The 18094-nt window shown below is 45.2% G+C and overlaps 1 protein-coding gene across 3 annotated transcripts in view; it reads left to right on the top strand.

The window, feature by feature from the left end:
* Positions 1 to 13686: 13686 nt before the first annotated feature.
* AHCYL1 (adenosylhomocysteinase like 1) overlaps positions 13687 to 18094 on the top strand; it is a gene marked incomplete at its 3' end in the record, with an annotated part of 50751 nt that continues 46343 nt past the window's right edge. For all 3 annotated transcript variants that reach the window (XR_014221252.1, XM_082228481.1, XM_082228482.1), the window contains exon 1: positions 13687 to 13917. Coding sequence is in view for 2 of the 3 variants with exons in the window: in XM_082228481.1 (XP_082084607.1) it covers positions 13807 to 13917 (111 nt within the window). The remainder of the gene's footprint in view (positions 13918 to 18094) is intronic.

The raw sequence follows: 18094 nt of genomic DNA, 5'->3' as shown, positions 1-18094 counted from the left end.
GCTAGATTCTATCCTCCTGTTGTAAAGCCTTGCTGTGAGGCAGGGATCTGTTTGCAGTTTTGTTTGGGGAAGACCGGAGAAATATGTGGAGACTCCAGCAAAATGCCCCTCCCCACTTGCAATGGGTGTGGTAGATGGGAAACTAAATGTGTATTCCCACAACCTGACATGGTGACTGAGCAACATGCACTATACAAGGATTGTTTGGGCAGATGCTTGCGATACCCATGCTGAACATTGTTGGCAGTGTTAGCACTTGTTAGGACAAGGGTTGCCAATGGGTGCACATGTGCCCACAGAGGCCTTCCCTGGCACCCACAGGGTCCCCTCCCCCTGTTGAAATTACACTTAAAAGAAGCATATTGTAGCTAACAGAATAAGGTTGTGTTGTGTGCTTGTGTATGCATGGTGCCGAACACAGTTTATGCAGCTTGCAATTGTGCCCACAGGACCTGAAAGGATGAGTGAGGTGCTTCACAGAGCAGCTTGCTACATGGCTGTGTGAAGTGTCTCTCCTTCTGTTAAGCCTTACTCAGGTGTGTTTAATGAAGACAGTTCACAGCAACTCCCCACCCTGGACTCCATGAAACAGCTCACCTGGACTGTCTGTCTCCCAGGCTGCATGCTCTCTTGCTCACCTGCCTGCCTGCCTGCCATCCCTCACACTACAGGTGGCATGGCCACCTATTGGTGGTTGTGCTACCTGCAGCATGCTGACACCTTACATTTTTATGTATATAGGAAGAAATGCCATGCAGCACATTTATTATTCATGACAGAACAGTTATCTTAAGTCTATTAACCTAAACTAAAATAGTAAGTTTAAATAATGCTCCTCTTTCTAAGTCCCTAGAGATTTCCATTACCATCTTGTTTTAGTAGTAGATAGGTAGCTGTGTTGGTCTGCCATAGTCAAAATAAAAAAAATTCCTTCCAGTAGCACCTTAAAGACCAACTACGTTAGTTCTTGGTATGAGCTTTCTGAAGAAGTGTGCATGCACACGAAAGCTCATACCAAGAACTAACCTAGTTGGTCTTTAAGGTGCTACTGGAAGAATTTTTTTTTATTTCATCTTGTTTTAATCTGATTTAATTTTTAATCTGATTTAAACCCAAATTCCTAAACAGGAGCACCAATGAAAACACCAACCAGTATACAAAGCAGAAAATTTACACTTGCCCACTGACTATAGTTCAGATTTTGGCCAATTTATTGTATGCTCTGAAATTCCACTTTCACATGCACAAAGCCATACATCTCTCTGTTCTGGCTAATTGCACATGCCAGTGGTTCCAAACATAAATCAAACATCAATGGAGAAAGAGGGTGTTCCTGTCTTGTGCCTTTCTCTAAATATAATGGACCCAAAAGGATTCTACTTGTCCTTACTGGAGTTTTAGCTTTATAAATTCTTCAGGGGAATCCAAATCTCTCCAAAGTAATAAACATAAATTGATAATAAATCTTGTCAAATGCCTTTTTGGCACCACGACAAATAATTGTACCTGGATCCATTCTTTGATTATTCAAAGCAAGCAAATTAGCTTACCAAGCGGAGAGAAAAGAGACTCATAGCTGAGGATTATTAAGTAGGAAGGCCCTTTGCTGCCTGTGGGCATGGCTAAGCTAGAGAGGGAAAGTGGTTGTGGAGCTTTTCTGAAACAAATGGATCAGATTTCTCCAGATGAATTCCTGGAACCCAGAGAAGCTGATAATCTATGGGAAATGAGCATAGCTGCACACCCTCATTCCCTGAAGCACAGTACCTTGTGCATCTGGCAGCAACACTGAGATGTTATCTTCAAGACCCAGTTCAAGCTTGTGAGTTCTCTGGTTTGTCCTTGTAAGCTCTAAGGAGTGTCTGTAGAGCAAATTCTGCCCAACAGGAAAGTAAAGGAAATTAAGTGTTCATTGGGATTCGTCAGAGCTTCAGTCCTTCACAAACTACAACAATTAAAGAAGTAAATTATATTTCCAAGTAGCATTTGCAAAGATATAGCAGGCATTCTCTTTCTCTGAGGCTTATACCACTTCCTTACAGTTTTTTTCTGTAATCAGTGTGGCAGTGATGGTTTGAAAATTTTAAGAGCAGTTTAAGAGTAGTGCTGAGTCAGGTGCAGATAAGTTGCTGTAGCATCGGATAAGGGTCAGGAAACCCGAATGAGTCACAGGAAACAATTCTGATAGAAAACAATGACAAGGTATTCAATACAGTCCCCATAATTCAATCTCTGCCACGTGACCTCAGTGCCCAGGAGTGCCCTTTTACCAGCTTTCATAGAATTGTAGAGTTGGAAGCTTGGCCACTGTTGTCCAGATTGGATTATTGCAATACGTTCTCTGTGGGGCTATCTGAAGTTGCCCCAGAAGCTGCAGCGAGTGCAGAATGCAGCACCTCAGCTGTTCACTGGGGCTAATAGTAACTATAATTATGATCTATTTTATTCATTATTACCCACTCTTCATCCGCAATTCATTGGGTGGGTTACAACAGTTTTAAATTCAGAACTAAAAACAATTAAAACAGATATCAGTCCCCAAAACAGGCTGAAAATACATCTTGCAGTGGCAAAGGCCAGGATAGAAAGGTGTGTCTCCACCATCATGTTACACTGTTGTTAAAATAATTGCACTAGCTTCCAGGCTAAATTTGAGGTCCTGGTCCTGGTGTGCAAAGCCCTATAAATCTTGGAATCAGGTTCCTAAATGATCATCTCACTCCTTATACACCCAACCAATCACTGCACTTTGCAGGAGAGGGCATCTGATCAGTAGATCCAATCTGTACAACGCCAGAATTGGCCCACTATCAAGGTGCCACCTACGCTATGGAACTTCCTCCCATTGCATATCAGACAAGTACTGTCTCTATTGTCTCTTAGGCATCTGCTGAAGCCTCCCCTCTTTCAACAAGTTTCTGAATGGAAATTCTTATGCCAGTGGGTATCTGCGTTGGATTTGAGGTGGTCTGCACTTGTTTCAGCTTATTTATGCAGTCCTTCTACATGTACTTTTATTGTGTTGTGAAATCGCTTTGAGATGTTTCATAGGAAGCAATTCGTAAACAAAACAAATAAATAAAAGCCACAACTATTAAGATTAAAGACCGACGATTCAGTTAAAGATGCCATAATTTTCATGTTCTATGTCTGTTTCACAACTGCACGTCCTTTCAATGTAGAGAATGGCCTTCTCTCACGCTGTCTTTATTTAAACTCCCTCCTAGTGTGTTCTGGAGTGGATCTGGGCAGCCACCTGGGCCTGCCTGGAGCCTGAAGACGGATGATTTCCTTTGCCTCATTTTTTACATGGCCCGTGTTGGGAGGGCTGCCATAGGCTAAGCTTCTGCCGCAAGTGACTTGGGAAGACAGATATGGCTCCCTGCCTTCAAGATGGATATCAAGTGTTTTCTTTCCTTTGTGGGCTTCTGCCTCTCACATATTTCAATCCAAAAACCTAGATTCCAAGCTTTCGGTTGCCAGCAATATACATGCAAATCAGGAGTAGCTGCATATTTAAAATTTCTCCTGCTGCTTGAGCCTGGCTTCTCTCTCCATTTGCAAATTTGTTTGACTGACTGACATATTAGCGCACAAATAGATTGCAGATTCTGTAGTCTGTCTTCCCCTTCCTTTCCAGAGAGTATGTGTGTGGGGGGAGGGGCCAGTCTGCCTTTTTATTTTTAACTAAAGTACCATGTTTACACTTAATCAAATATGTATTGATTCCTCACCCCTTTCTAAAAAATGCAATCTTTAAAAATAATAACCATGGGAAAGGCACTTCAGGAAAGAGGTGGTTCTCCAGCCAATGAGTACTATGTGCTCGTGGCATCTGCTGAAAAACTCCCTTGAGTTCAGCCTAGGAGAGAAGATTTTATGCCTATACAAAACGCAGGGACTGCCACCACCACCTCTAATTTTATCATCACAACCCAGTTTTCCCCTGAGGGGTCATCCAGTGATGTTGATGTTTTAAACTGGTCTACTGATGTGTGATGCAGCTTGCCCAGGTCATTTTTTGCATAGGCTAACCCAGGAATTCCTCTGCAGCTTGTATTTTCCTTCCAGATTCGAAATAATCAAATCATTTATTATTATCTACTATTCACTAATAGACTCTGTTACCTCATATCTGTAACAATATACTGTATATATAAGATGTTTAGGGCAGCCCTGTTTAGGGAAGCTTTCAATATTTGATGACTTATTTTGTTTTGCTGGAAGCTGCCCAGTATGGCTGGGGAAATAGATTATTATTATTATTATTATTATTATTATTATTATTATTATTATAACAATATGTATGGGCAGTGCAGAAAGGTAATAAATAAATAGCTTGGCCCTGGTGAGTGGGTCTACGATTGCACACCTGTCAACAGTCCTGATTTGAATGGGACACCCCGGCATAAGAGAAGCCGTTCTGGCTTCTGATTACATGTCCCGCTTTCAGTGCCGAGCTCTTACGCAAGTCAACTGGTTCCTGCAGGAGCTCAGCACCAAAAGGCACACGTCTTTCATATGAGCCCTTGAGTTGGAGGTGGAGGAGTGGCAACTGGTGGTGGTACAGGCCAGGCAAACTACAGTTCCCAGGATTGGAGGGTGGGGTTGTGGTGGAAGTGATGACTACTAAAGTGGCACCACAGTGCTGTAAATGCATAGGGTGGATGTGGCACAATCACACTGAATTTTAATTGCATCTCTTGTTTCCTCACACAACAATGGATCGCTTCCTACACTGAGGAAGTGATACCATGTTTAGCACCAGACTTTGGGGCACATTAAGTAAACCTGACCTACTTCTCCATTATGGCCCCAGTTCTCCAAAGGGCATCCTCCTCTTTCCACTTCCTCATTCCCTGTTTCCATCCTTCTTTCATTCCCTGTGCTTGGCATTCTCCTTTTTGTAACCATTTCACATTTCTTGGCCCTGTACCGTTCCTTTCTGCTATCCCACTCTGCTAAGCCACTAACTGCCTGTTCTTGCCACAGTCCCTGACTTCTCAGCAATCAGACCTCATTGTGCTTCCTTTTCTCCTGCTTACAAGATCTTGAATCAAGATCTACACCAGAGCCACAAATCTTTAAAACTCCAGTTAGCCTACTTTGCAATAATGAAGTTCTTGGTTTATCTGGACCCTAGCTGGTGCTATATTTCAAGTGCTTTCTAGTTTGCAGGGGAATAGGTTTGCCAGACCTTCAGGTCTGGCCCTATCCCTTTAGAATGAAAGTTATGAAGCAAAATATGTAAGCAGCATTCAAAGCAACTGCTTTGTGGGATATGAGCCCATTTGCACCTTTCAGTCTTTTCAGCCAATGAATGAAGTCATTGTTATTCTGGCACCTGAGACAGAATTCCACAAGGGCCTCTCCCTTTCCTGGCAGCAAGCATATAATGATAAATTAAATTACTAACAATTCCTCATGACACCCAAATTAAACTGCCTGAGCAGGCTGCCTCTTTCTGCCTAATGCTAAGGTCTGCTAACATACATAGCGCCGACCTTTCAACCTCCTTGTTGCAAAGCCCTTTTTATTTATTTATCCTCAGGCAATTCTGGATCTTTTGGAGCTGATCAGGTGTGGATGGATGTTTTATAAAATGGGCTGCTGGCTTTTAGGGATTACCAGCTTTGGGCTGCTGCTGTGATTCATATTGTTACAAGCCACTGCAATCTCCACTGAATGGCTGCACGAGATTCCGGGGGTTCCGGGAACTCATCCAGGGTTGAGATTCCATTGGGAAACCAAGACGCAAGGGAGACGAGTGCCCTTAGGAAATATGGTTTATTGTACACATATTCACACCTGCGTCTACTTTGGAGAGAGTTGAGAGCATCACACAGAGCCGTCTTTCCCATAGGGCTTAGTGGTGCATTGCGCCACAGCACTGGCCTCTCAGGGGCGCCCCAGCGAGTAGGGGAGCTGCGCCGCTTTTTCCAGCGGCTTCCTGTTTTCCTAAAATCCACTCACCCCGTGCATGCACAGTGCTCCTGCATCCTGGGTGACGCAATAGTTGTTCGCTGGCGGGGTTGTGAGGGTGTGTGTGTGCGCGCGCGCGCGCGCTTCTCTAAACTGGGCGGCTGTGCAAGCGCAGCTCATGGCTCCTCTTTGGGAGCCGAGGCCTTCTTGGGGATGGGAATGAAACGAAAGGAGGCACACGTGAGGCTCCTTCTCCTCCTCCTCCTTTCCCCTGTGCTGCACTCGCTCTCTCAGTCTTCTGGTCGGCTTGCTTTTGCCCTCCTGCTCCTCCCTATTTCCTAGCTGCACTCTCCTTCGCTCAGTCGTGTGGCCCGGGCGTGCAGCTTGCCTCCCAAGCCTCCTGTGCATGGCAGGAGCGCGGGAGGGGAGCCCCGAAGAGGCGGGTGGGAACGATTTTGGCTGGGATGCTGACAGCTTCCTGACCACCCTCCTCCTCTCCTCTCCGTTGTTGGGTTAAATGCCCTCTCCTTCCTGCTTTCCTCTGTCCCACTTTCTATCCAGTAAAGGAAGGGGTACGTTCCCCCCACCCCCAGCTCTTGTCTCTCCTTCCCTGTAGTGAAATCTTGTGGAATTCCCAAGCCCAGGTCAACAACTCTGGGGAACCTTTCCTTAAAAAGGTCAACAACTTTGGGGTCCGTCCCCCTTAAAAAGGTCAACAACTCTGGAAAGGGGGGGGGCGGAGGGATCTTTGCACCATGGCACCGGATATGCTTAAGACGGCCCTGGCATCAAATCTCAAGAAGGGCTTGTTCCCCACAGCAGTGCAGCATTGGAGTCCAAGGCATCCTGCGTGCCATCTCTGTGCCAACTTGCCAATATGTTTCTGGCCTTCGTAGCAGCAGCTCATGCAGTTCTGCCTCCACCCTTCTCCTTTCCAAAGACCCTTGCCAGAAAAACCATGAGGCACCTTTTCCCTGTGGGCACAGCCTCCCTCTCCCCTGTAGTCATGGAAGCTGAAATCCTAGACCTTTCTCTGTCCACAGTAACCATGGGAACTGCCCTCTCTGCCCTGATGATGGTTTTCATGGATGGGTTATCGACTTGCTTCCAGGACCGTTTTTGTCATTTTTAATGACTTCTTCTATCCCAGGTGAGGCCCTGGCCTGGAAACGCAGCTCAGCCTGTATTTTTCAGTGGCCTGGAACCTTCCCTTCAATACTCTAAACAAATACTATCTAAATTCTACCATTTATTAATTTCTAACATTCACCCCTAAATGCTGTTACCCCAGATCTGTAACAACACTGACCTAATATAGTTTTTATTGTACTGACTTTTATTGCTTTTATTGTTCTCTGCCCTGGGATTCTAGCACCTAAACATTTACGAAATAATTTAATATTGGCTGTTTCCATAAGGTGATCCCCTTGGACACCTTAAAAAGCCTTTCAGACAGCTGACAAGAAAGCTTGAAAGCTTGAAACAGCCAGGCTTGCACATCATGACACTGGTCCATGATAATGATCACAGCAGATTCTGAGTAGCTGCGACAAGCTGTTTCCAAGAATACAGCTCTGTGGTTTCCTCTGGAGACTCTCTGTGGCTTTACACTTAGTTATTTGCTTTTAAGGTGCTATCAGCTGAGGTCTCAGGGCTTGCTTTGGGGTTGGAGGGGGGCGGGAAATAACCCATAGCTGTGCAGTCATTTTTTTCAGAAACGTTCATAAGCTTGTTTCCATACATGAATGGTTTTGACCTCACAGGCCATCTTGAATGTAATTCCCTTACATTTCAACTTCTGAATTCATGCTACGTTCTCCTCCCTTTCCCTTTCCCTTGCTGCTTAATTCTTTAACAGGTTCAGAGGGAGGTGGAGCAGAGCAGACCCGACCCCAATGGCCATGGAGAAAGTCACTGGTGGAGTGTGAAAGGTGACAAAAAGCAAACTTTAAGAGTTTTTGGTCCATGGTCTCTCCTGGCTTCAGAGGCGCCCATACAGCTCCGTGCCAAGGGTGCAAGGGAGCCTAGGTGTGCCTCTGAACAAGTTCATTGGAAGCGCAGATAAAGAAATAAATACTTTGCATTCCCTTAAAGGACCAGTGATTTAATTGATTGCAAGCGGTTGGATGAGATGACCCTCAGGCCAATTCTACAATTCTAGTGTGGGGGACATACTAAATGGGCTTCTGGGGTCCCCTTCTGTGCTTCTATTAGCTGTAAGATGGGATACAGCAGAAAAAGAGACTGCTAACACTGTCAAAATACAGTAAATTAACTGTTTGGTTTCATTATGTAAGCTGACAATATTTCTGGAAGATGAGCTGAAGTGGGCAAGTCCCCTTGCTGGAGAGGGTGTGTGTCTGTGTGTGTGTGTGTGTGTGTGTATCAAAAAGACAAAGAGCTGCCAGTCCTGGAGCTGGAAATACATAGAGGCCTGATTTGCTTTCTTTGAGATTACAAAGCTGTGGCTTTGGTGCCACCTCCTAGAAAACTAATAGTGAAGCAGGTTCAGTTAAAGCACTGGTGCTGTGAATCTTTGATATGTGTAAATAAACCTCATATCACAGAAAATGCTATCCACCTCCAGTGACACTAATTTCAAGAAATCAAATCCAAGGTTTTCTGTTGGGATGCTTGGAATCTCTTACCACTCAGAGATTTGGTTGCACATAACATACCTGCAAGTCAGGTTGATTCTGAAAAGATTTAAGTGATTGATCCACCCCAGAGAAATAACTGTGTAGGAAATCTGTACAACTGAATGAGTTTTATTGATGGACATAAATCCTTCTTAACTGAAACTAATGCTAACGCAAATGTCTTCAGGATTAGGAGCATAAATGGTACCTGGGCCTTCATGAGACCAAATGCAAAGGCTTCTCGTTGCTCAATAAATCAAAACCTGGAAAGGGTGCCATCGTATCCACCTTTACTGGGAGAAAACTTGAAAAGTCATAAAGCAGTGAGTGAAGGCACTGAAGAGTAGAACCATGCTCAAGGAAGCTCATGTGTCCATTTCGTTTTCAAGACCTGGAATCTAGATGCCTTATTAAGGACCAAGAGGCCTCTGGGAGCATCTGTGGCTTCTAAAGGACCAACACTTGGCAGAAACTGTATAGAGAAGTGCAACATTGCCATCTTAAGGTCAGCAATGCAATGTCCAAGGAGATGTTCATTTCAGTATATTGTGATCTGTTTGCTCTTGACTACATCATCTCCTTCTTCTCAAGACCAGATGCTACTGCCCTCAGGGCTGACCCAAAAATTATGGTACCTCAGGTTACAACCCTTATAAGGGAGAAAGCCTCAGTGTAAATTGCTTCTGAATAAACATGCATAGGATCGAGGCTGATGACACACAGTGGATGTGCTGGACCAATGTTTTGCCTCAGTAATGGACTAGATGAGAGCCAATAAATTGAAGCTCAATCCAGATAAGACTGAGGTACTCATAGAATCATAGAGTTGGAATAGACCACAAGGGCCATCGAGTCCAACCCCCTGCCAAGCAGGAAACACCATCAGAGCACTCCTGACATATGGTTGTCAAGCCTCTGCTTAAAGACCTCCAAAGTAGGAGACTCCACCACACTCCTTGGCAGCAAATTCCACTGTCGAACAGCTCTTACTGTCAGGAAGTTCTTCCTAATGTTTAGGTGGAATCTTCTTTCTTGTAGTTTGGATCCATTGCTCCGTGTCTGCTTCTCAGGAGCAGCAGAAAACAACCTTTCTCCCTCCTCTATATGACATCCTTTTATATATTTGAACATGGCTATCATATCATCCCTTAACCTCCTCTTCTCCAGGCTAAACATGCCCAGCTCCCTTAGCCGTTCCTCATAAGGCATCGTTTCCAGGCCTTTGACCATTTTGTTTGCCCTCCTCTGGATACGTTCCAGAGGAAGGTTTGTGGTCAAGCAAGACTCCTAGATCCTTTTCACATGTACTGCTCTCAAGCCAGGTGTCACCCATCTTGTATTTGTGCCTCTCATTTTTTTTGCCCAAGTGCAATACTTTACATTTCTCCCTGTTAAAGTTCATCTTGTTTGTTTTGGCCCAGTTCTCTAATCTGTCAAGGTCGTTTTGAAGTGTGATCCTGTCCTCTGGGGTGCCACCCCTCCCAGTTTGGTGTCATCTGCAAATTTGATCAGGATGCCCTTGAGTCCATCATCAAAATCGTTGATAAAGATGTTGAATAAGACCGGGCCCAAGACAGAACCCTGTGGCACCCCACTAGTCACTCTTCTCCAGGATGAAGAGGAACCATTGATGAGCACCTGTGGGTTCGGTCAACTGTTACTGGACAGTATACTGTTACTGGACAGTTCCCTAGAGTTGATGGGAGGTTGCTGCTCTTGATAGGGTTACACTCCCATACCCTCCAATATTTCTCCAGTGAAAATAGGGACGTCCCGTTCCATAATGATACTTTTACTATTTAAACCCCACACATCTTATTGGGTTGCCCCAGCCACTCTGGGCAGCTTCCAACATTTATAAAAACATAATAAAATATTAAACATTAAAAAAACCCTTCTTTATACATAATTGCCTTCAGGCGGCTTGGGAGTCGAATAACTCCATACCCTCCAACATTTCTCCAATGCAAATAGGGACATCCTACCATACCCCCAACATTTCTCCAACGATAATAATAAAAATAAAAATAAAAAAAATAAAAATAAAATTTATTTATACCCCGCCCTTCCCAGTTCAGAAAATTGGGCTCAGGGCAGCTAACAACAAATTTAAAACACTTAATTGATGTTACAAAAAAATAGCATAATATACGGTATAAAACGTGAATAACAATAAAATCAAAAATCAATTTAGGGGTGAAATCCATCCAATAACATTAGATGATCACCAGGGCTAGCTGCCTAAATTAGTCCTATTTGGGCCAGCAAGGAGACCAGGGGAGAATTAGCTGTGGGATCCCAGAGCGGGTAATCTTCATACAAAGAGGAGGGGGAGGGAAGAAAGGGGAATAAAAGATCAGGCTAAATTCAAATTGAAAGCCAGGTGGAATAGTTCTGTCTTACAGGCCCTGCGGAAGGAAGTTAAATCTTGCATGGCCCTGGTCTCATGGGACAGAGCATTCCATCAGGTCGGAGCCATCACTGAGAAGGCCCTGGCCCTAGTGAAGGATAATCTAACTTCCTTAGGGCCCAGGACCTCTAAACTATGATTATTCATGGACCTTAAGATCCTCTGGAGAGGCGGTCCCATAAATACGAGGGCCCTAAGCCACAAAATAGGGACATCTTAAGGAAAAGCGGGACGTTCTGGGATCAAATCAGAAACCAGGACGACTTCTCTAAATCAGGGACATCCCTGGAACATAGGGATCCTTGGAGGGTCTGCACTTCCTGTGAATGAGTGGGTATGTCTGCACTCCCTGTGAATGAGTGGGTGTGTAGCTTGGGGGTTACTTCTAGGTCCTTTGCTGTCGTTTGAGGCTCAGGTGGCCTCGGTAGCATCAGCTTTGGCTGGTGGCCCTGTCACTACCTGGACAGGGATAGTCTAACTTCTGTTGCCTATGCTCTGGTAACCTCAAAGTTACTGCAACCCATTATACATGAGGCTGCCTCCAAAGATGATTGGGAAACTTCAGCTGTTGTAGAATTCAGCAGGCAGCTTGAGCATACTGTATAATGTGATTCCTGGCCCGACAGCTCAGGATCTCAATACCTCAGGGACCACCTCTCCCCATATGAACCAGCCTGGACCCTACATTCATCATCCAAGGCCCTTCTTTGTGTGACTCCTCCATGAGAGGTCCGGAGGGTGGCAACACAAGAATGGGCCTTTTCTGCAGTGGCTCCCTGTCTGTAGAATATTCTCCCCAGGGAGGTTTGCCTGCCAGCATCATTATATATCTTTAGGGGCCAAGCAAAAACTTCCTTCTATAAGCAGGTCTGTGGCCTTTGACTGTCTGTGGCCTTTTAGAAGTGGGTGGGATGTTTTTAATGGGTTTCTCTTCCCTCTTGGTTGTAATGTATCCATGTGGGGTTTATGTGGGGTCTGTTTGGTTGGTTGTAAGTTACTTTGGGTTGCCCTGGGCAAGAGAAAGCAACTGACAAATTTAATAAACTATGAATGAATAAATTAATATGTATAAATAGTGTATGATCACTTTTTGTATGATCCTCATTATTTATTTCATAGCCTTTAGACCATGAACAAGCATGGGGAAATCAAAGAGAAATGATTAAACTGGAAGAGTCTAAAACATTACATCTGGTCGTATATATGTGTAAGGAGTTGGTGCTGGCGGGAGAGGGAACAGACCCAAAATCATGGGAAGGTGAGAGCAGAGTTCTGCTTAGTGAGTCTTTCCAAACAGATCTCTAATGCCCCAGAGCACAGATGCCTTTGACAGATGAGTTCATAAAAAGTGTGGTGTGGCAACACCTGCACTTTGGAACTTCCTGCCTAATGAGATCAAGTTCGTGGTACTCTTTACAGTGCCTGCTAAAAACATTTATGTTTAGAGAAGCCTATGCAGATGCTTAGAAAGTTGAGGTAATTCTAATCTGTATTTTAACTTTTGTATGTTTTAAAGTATGGTTGTGAATTTCCCGATTTTATTGTTTGATCTTTTTTGTCAACCGCTTTGAACTTTATTACAATCAAATGGTGTATACATTTTATGAAATAAATACAAATCGTAAATAAAAGAGATAAAATGGAACTGTGTCCTTTCAAAGACATTGGGGTTGTGCTTGACCAGGAGTCAGACTGATATGCCTCCGAAAGTGCAAAATCCCCAGTGTGACTGTACCAGCTCGTGGAAAAAATCTGACAGCTCTTCCAGCCACTTGAAACAGTCATCCAACAGCCACCAGGAGCAGTGCTATTTAATATTTTAAACGCTATTACATTTTAAGTGTTAGTTAGTATTTACATTTTTGTAAGTTGCTTTGAGAGTGCTTTTGTTGCTCCTTAAAGCAACAAATATGGGACGCGGGTGGCACTGTGGGTTAAACCACAGAGCCTAGGACTTGCCAATCAGAATGTCGGTGGTTCGATTCCCCTTGATGGGGTGAGCTCCCATTGCTCAGTCCCTGCTCCTGCCAACCTAGCAGTTCGAAAGCACGAAGTGCAAGTAGATAAATAGGTACTGCTCCGGCAGGAAGGTAAACGGCGTTTCTGTGCCCTGTCCTGGTTCGCCAGAAGCGACTTAGTCATGCTGGCCACATGACCCGGAAGCTGTACGCTGGCTCCCTCGGCCAATAAAGCGACATGAGCGCTGCAACCCCAGAGTCGGTCACGACTGGACCTAATGGTCAGGGGTCCCTTGCACTTTACCTTTAAAGCAACAAATAAATTAATAATACACTACAGTATTAGCAGGGCCAGCCCACCCATGAAACCACATGAGGCAATTGTCTTAAGCAGCAGGATCCATGAGACATCAGATCCTTATGTTGATGTTACTTCCCCCCTTGTTCCTGATGTAGATCTCCCCTCACCCCTTTTTGCTGCGGTGGCGAGGGGAATGCCATTTTGGGGTCCAAGATGCCTTGGGCCGGCCCTGCTCTTAGGGAGGCACAATGCGCAACGACTGGTCGCAATCACCGAAGCTCAGGCTACGGCCATTTCGCGGCGCCTTCCGCCAAGTGGCGCTGCAGCCCCTGAAAGCGAGACTCCTCCGCCAGATCCTTGAGCGAAGGCGTCGCGTGCCCGACCTGTGCGTGTGCGAGCGGCTCGCGGGCGACTCCGAGCGTGCGTGGTGACGTGTTTGGCCCCTTGGCCCCGCCCCTTGCTGAAGCGCGGCGGCCGCAGTCTTGGCGGTTGCAGAGGGAGGTCGCGGCGGAGCCGGTGAGAAGCAGCAGCTGCCTTCGGCCTCGGCGCCCGGACGCTTCCGCGCTCGCCCTCACGATGTCTTCTGTGCCGGACGCCGCCGCCGGCGACGAGCTGAAGCAGACGAAGGAGATGGAGGACGCCGAGAAGTACTCCTTCATGTCCACGCTCACCAAGGCGCCCAAGAAGGTGCGGGCCGGTGGCCGGAGGAGCGGGGAGCTCGGGGGGCGCTCGCGGGGCGGGGCGGCAGCGGCGGGGCTCGGCGCCTCAGGCCCTCCGGCGCCAGAGGGGCCGGGGCTTGAGCCCCCCACCCCTGAAAGTCACGCCCTCTGAGTGGGGGGAAGCCTTTCCTTCCCCTTGACCCCTGACGCGCTTGCAGGTTCAACGGGCGCTCTGCACATGCCCAGGGGAACTCTTTTCTGCGTCGGCGTTCCTCGTGTCCCGGCGCTGAGACCTGACCCTGAAAACTGGTTCCGGGGCTTAAGGCATGTAGACGTGATCCCCTCCGGCGGGGACTGGGGAAGAGGAGGAAACAGGGGGGAAACTCCAGGAGGAGGAGATGTGGAGGAGTCTGGAGCTCTGGTTCAGCTGTGGCAGCTCTGGGCAGGTGTAAGAACTGGGGAGGAAGGTCCTTTAGGACACGGATCCTCAGCTTGGCAGGCCTGGGCGGTGTTCGTGCGAACACTTTTCTTTGCAGCTGAAAGGCTGGACCGTCTGCCTCGAAGGTCTCTATCCCCATGTCTGTCAGTGGAAAGCATTTCCGTCTAGCAGTCGCAGAGGAGATTGGACTCTGGTTTCCTCCATCCACCCGGCTAGCTAGGAACAGTGTGGAGCCCAGCATGCATATGTGATATCTGACTGCTGTCTGTCAAGACTGCCCCTGGGAACGAGGTGCTATGGATGCTGTGCAAGCTAAAAGTGGCCTGTAGCTTTCCCCATATCATTATGTCTCTCTCACATACGTCCTCAGTATATTCTTCCAGTATATTATGGGTCCTAGCATAGCAGTATAGGCTTAATCCAGGCAGTCTTGTGGGAGCTCCCACAAGAGTTATTGCTTGACTTGTGTGAATGTACCTTCAGATAGAGGCATGGTGTCTTGTGCTACCTGGAATATGCTCTCAACTTTTTGTTTGTCATTGAGAATGTCAATCCAGAGTTGAGAAAATGCCTTCATGCTATTCCTAAGTGCTGTTTAGTGGAAAGGGCTATTTTTGCTTTGTATTCCTACCTGGTTTAGGATTTTCAAAAACCATCTACCTGCAGCCTCAGTGATTGTAATTGTTAGTAATCATTGCTGTTAGTGGAGCTGTAACTGTGAACTCTTCAGTTATGCATGGGCAGATACAGCCAGAATTCTCGGCTTAGATTTCCTGTGGGAAGTCCTTCTGGGCTGAACATTGCGTTCTCCCTAGCTTTGTGTTGCATGGCTCTGAACTTAAACCTGAATGGAGTATGAGGCAAAAGCTCCAAAGACAGCAGATCTTTTCTTGGGAGAATGGGCATTTTCCTTTTGATGGCTGAACTGAAGCAGAATTAAACTTGTGAATAAAGTTTATTTCCTTAAACTCACATTTGAAACCTTTTGTGAAACCTTTTGTACAGCCCAGCCTTTCAATGACTAGCAGAAACATTTTGGTGCTAGTTGGAAGATCAAACTTCATGCTTAGCAGGTGCCCAAGGACCACGCCTATAACATTCCAGTTTGCTCCACCTGAATATAATGCAAAACCATTAGTTCCACCTTAGAAAGTAAAATTTGAGAAACTAGAGATGTTATTCCTTTTGGCTTTGGCAAATTCTAAGTTACAAAATAATCACAAGTGTGTTAATAAAAATATACATACATATTTTGCTGTGCCCATGAACTCCAGCAGGAAGCATTCCTGTCCTCCAAAATCAACTGTCAGAAAAGGGATATGGTTACCTATTCCAGACACACATCATCTCTGATAATGTTTCTGTAATTTGTGTGGAGTTGGTGGTTGGGGTACCTATCAGGACTGTTTCTGTGACCTTGTACTTTTGATGATCCAAACATGGATGGAGAACTGCATATATGAGGTTGGCAGAGGGAGGACGACCTCAGGTGGCAGATGCTGGGGAGATGGTGTCAGCAGCCCTCCAGTTGTACCCTTTTGTTGGAGCACAGAGCTGTAGGTGCCACATGAACTTAACTACACCTTCTAAACTAACCTGCTATCCTCAGCTGTGGTGGATGATGCTGTCCTGTCCCTATCCAATCTGTTCAGTTTCTGTACATAAAATGAGGCTGGGGCAGGGGCCTTGTCCTTAAGGTATCTTGGGCCAGCCCTCCACCTGATCTGAGATCTCAGATTATGGAAAAGACATCCAAACCTACCTCATGAGTGTTCCCCCATTAAAAAGAGCTGTGAAGGGCTTGGCATCAATGCTGTACCAGGCATGGCCAAACTTGGCCCTCCAGATGTTTTTGGACTACAATTCCCACCATTCCTGACCACTGGTCCTGTTAGCTAGGGATGATGGGAGTTGCAGTCCAAAAACATCTGGAGGGCCAAGTTTGGCCATGCCTGCATAAATGTTGTTTATCCAGATATAGTTATACCATTGGTATTACAGCCAGTTTGCTTATGTGGCTGTATTTAGGACTGCATTGTATTGTATTTAGTTGTATATGTGTGGCCTCAATATCCCATTGAAGTATAATATGCTATGTTGTTGGTTCGAGTGGTTTAGAAGAACACTGCAGGGAAAGAAGTTCTCAAATTTCTGGTTGCAAATAGTTGCACTTTAAAGTTGCTTTAACTTTAAGCCTGTATTTAACTCCAATGTTGTCATTTATGCTACTTATATGGGTCTCAAGTTTGATTGAAATATTGCTTAGAGAAATATAGAATGTGCAGCTAATGTCTGAGACTCATAAATCAGAAAAGACCGTTAAATCTTGGTTGATCTGGACATAAATTAATGTTTTCAGCTACTGTTTATTCAAATCTTATCCAATATGTAATGTTAATAGTGGAGTTCCTGTGACACACTTTCCTTATCAATGTTTTTAAATGTAACAGAAAGGAGGTTTAATTGGATCTGTGAATTTCTTTGTCCTCATCTATTCCCAGAACCTTGTCTGTTTATTTAAGAAGGTGTACATAAGGTATCTTTTCAAGTTTATAAACATAGTTTATTTATACGCCACTTTCCCGCTGTAAACATATGCCCAAAGTGGTCTGCAATTTGAAAACAGTTTATTAGAAAACATATCAGGAAAACTAAAAGCAGTTAATTAACCTGATAAGTTAGTGTTGCAGTAGAATAGTCTAGACTTAATTTTGATATTGCCCTGTATATATGTATTTACAGGCTAGTAATAATAGGACTAACCAGTGCTAGTAGTTATAGTCTTGCTGCCCTCCCAAGGGGCCACAGCATCCTGGCTTAAATACGATTCAGAGTGGGTGGGGCTATGTTCCCCCACCCCCACCAAATGGTTCAAAGTCAGCTTGGCCACCTCTCCTCCAGAGGAGGCTGGCATCAGTAAAAGGGACTTACTGGGAGAGTATCAGTGATGTAACCCCTCTTGCCAAGCCTTCCAGGTGTTCCAGCTGCTAGCATTGCTCCTACTGTGATCCTTGTGACTATTGTGTCACCTAATTTGTGTCGATTGGCATCAGGATGGATTATTGCCCATACATTGTTAGCCTGCCCAGAGGATCAGTGATGACTACAGCTAGGATGTCGGATTGGTGGTATGGGTGGCCCTTTCTTTATTTTCAAAAGGTTCATTTTTGTCCATGTTCAGGGAATGGCCGTTTCGTGGGTGCAATGCTCTGTAGTAGGCAAGAGGTTTTGTTTCTGACTCCTTTGAACTCTGCTTTTATGAATTTAAATGAGTGAAAACTAGTGCTCAAATTATACTTTGCCTTTCATAAAATAAACAAGCCAAGACTTATGGGTGCAGGCCACTTAAACTGCCAAGGGTGTAATTGAGAAGATTTGTTTAGCCAATGGGCTAAGGCACACTTTTTATATTACAGCAGTTAGAATGCTAATAGTATAGTGCTGCAGCTTTACCATAGTACAGCTTGAGTTCCTACATACAGACTGAGGAGAGAGGGTACTATCTTAGTCACTATAAGTCTACAGCAGAGTACAGCAATACCCCCCACCCCCATTAAAAGAGAGTTCCTGGGTTGCTATGGATGCCACAAAGCTCCCTCATGGCTGCTTGTGATAGATTCAAGAAGAATATGTTCTTGCATTTCTTTCTATCTCCTCTCTCCATCTTCCTAACAGCTGGTCAAAGAAAGTAGAAGGTCAAGCATATTTTGCTCTTCCACCCATACCAAATATTGGATTGTTTCCTTTCATTGTACTGTCATATTCT

Source organism: Podarcis vaucheri (genome assembly GCF_965113315.1).
Source record: "Podarcis vaucheri genome assembly, chromosome: 6".
Taxonomy (NCBI): Eukaryota; Metazoa; Chordata; class Lepidosauria; order Squamata; family Lacertidae; genus Podarcis; species Podarcis vaucheri.
Note: the sequence above shows the minus strand (reverse complement) of the source record. Positions and strands in the feature narration are given on the sequence as shown.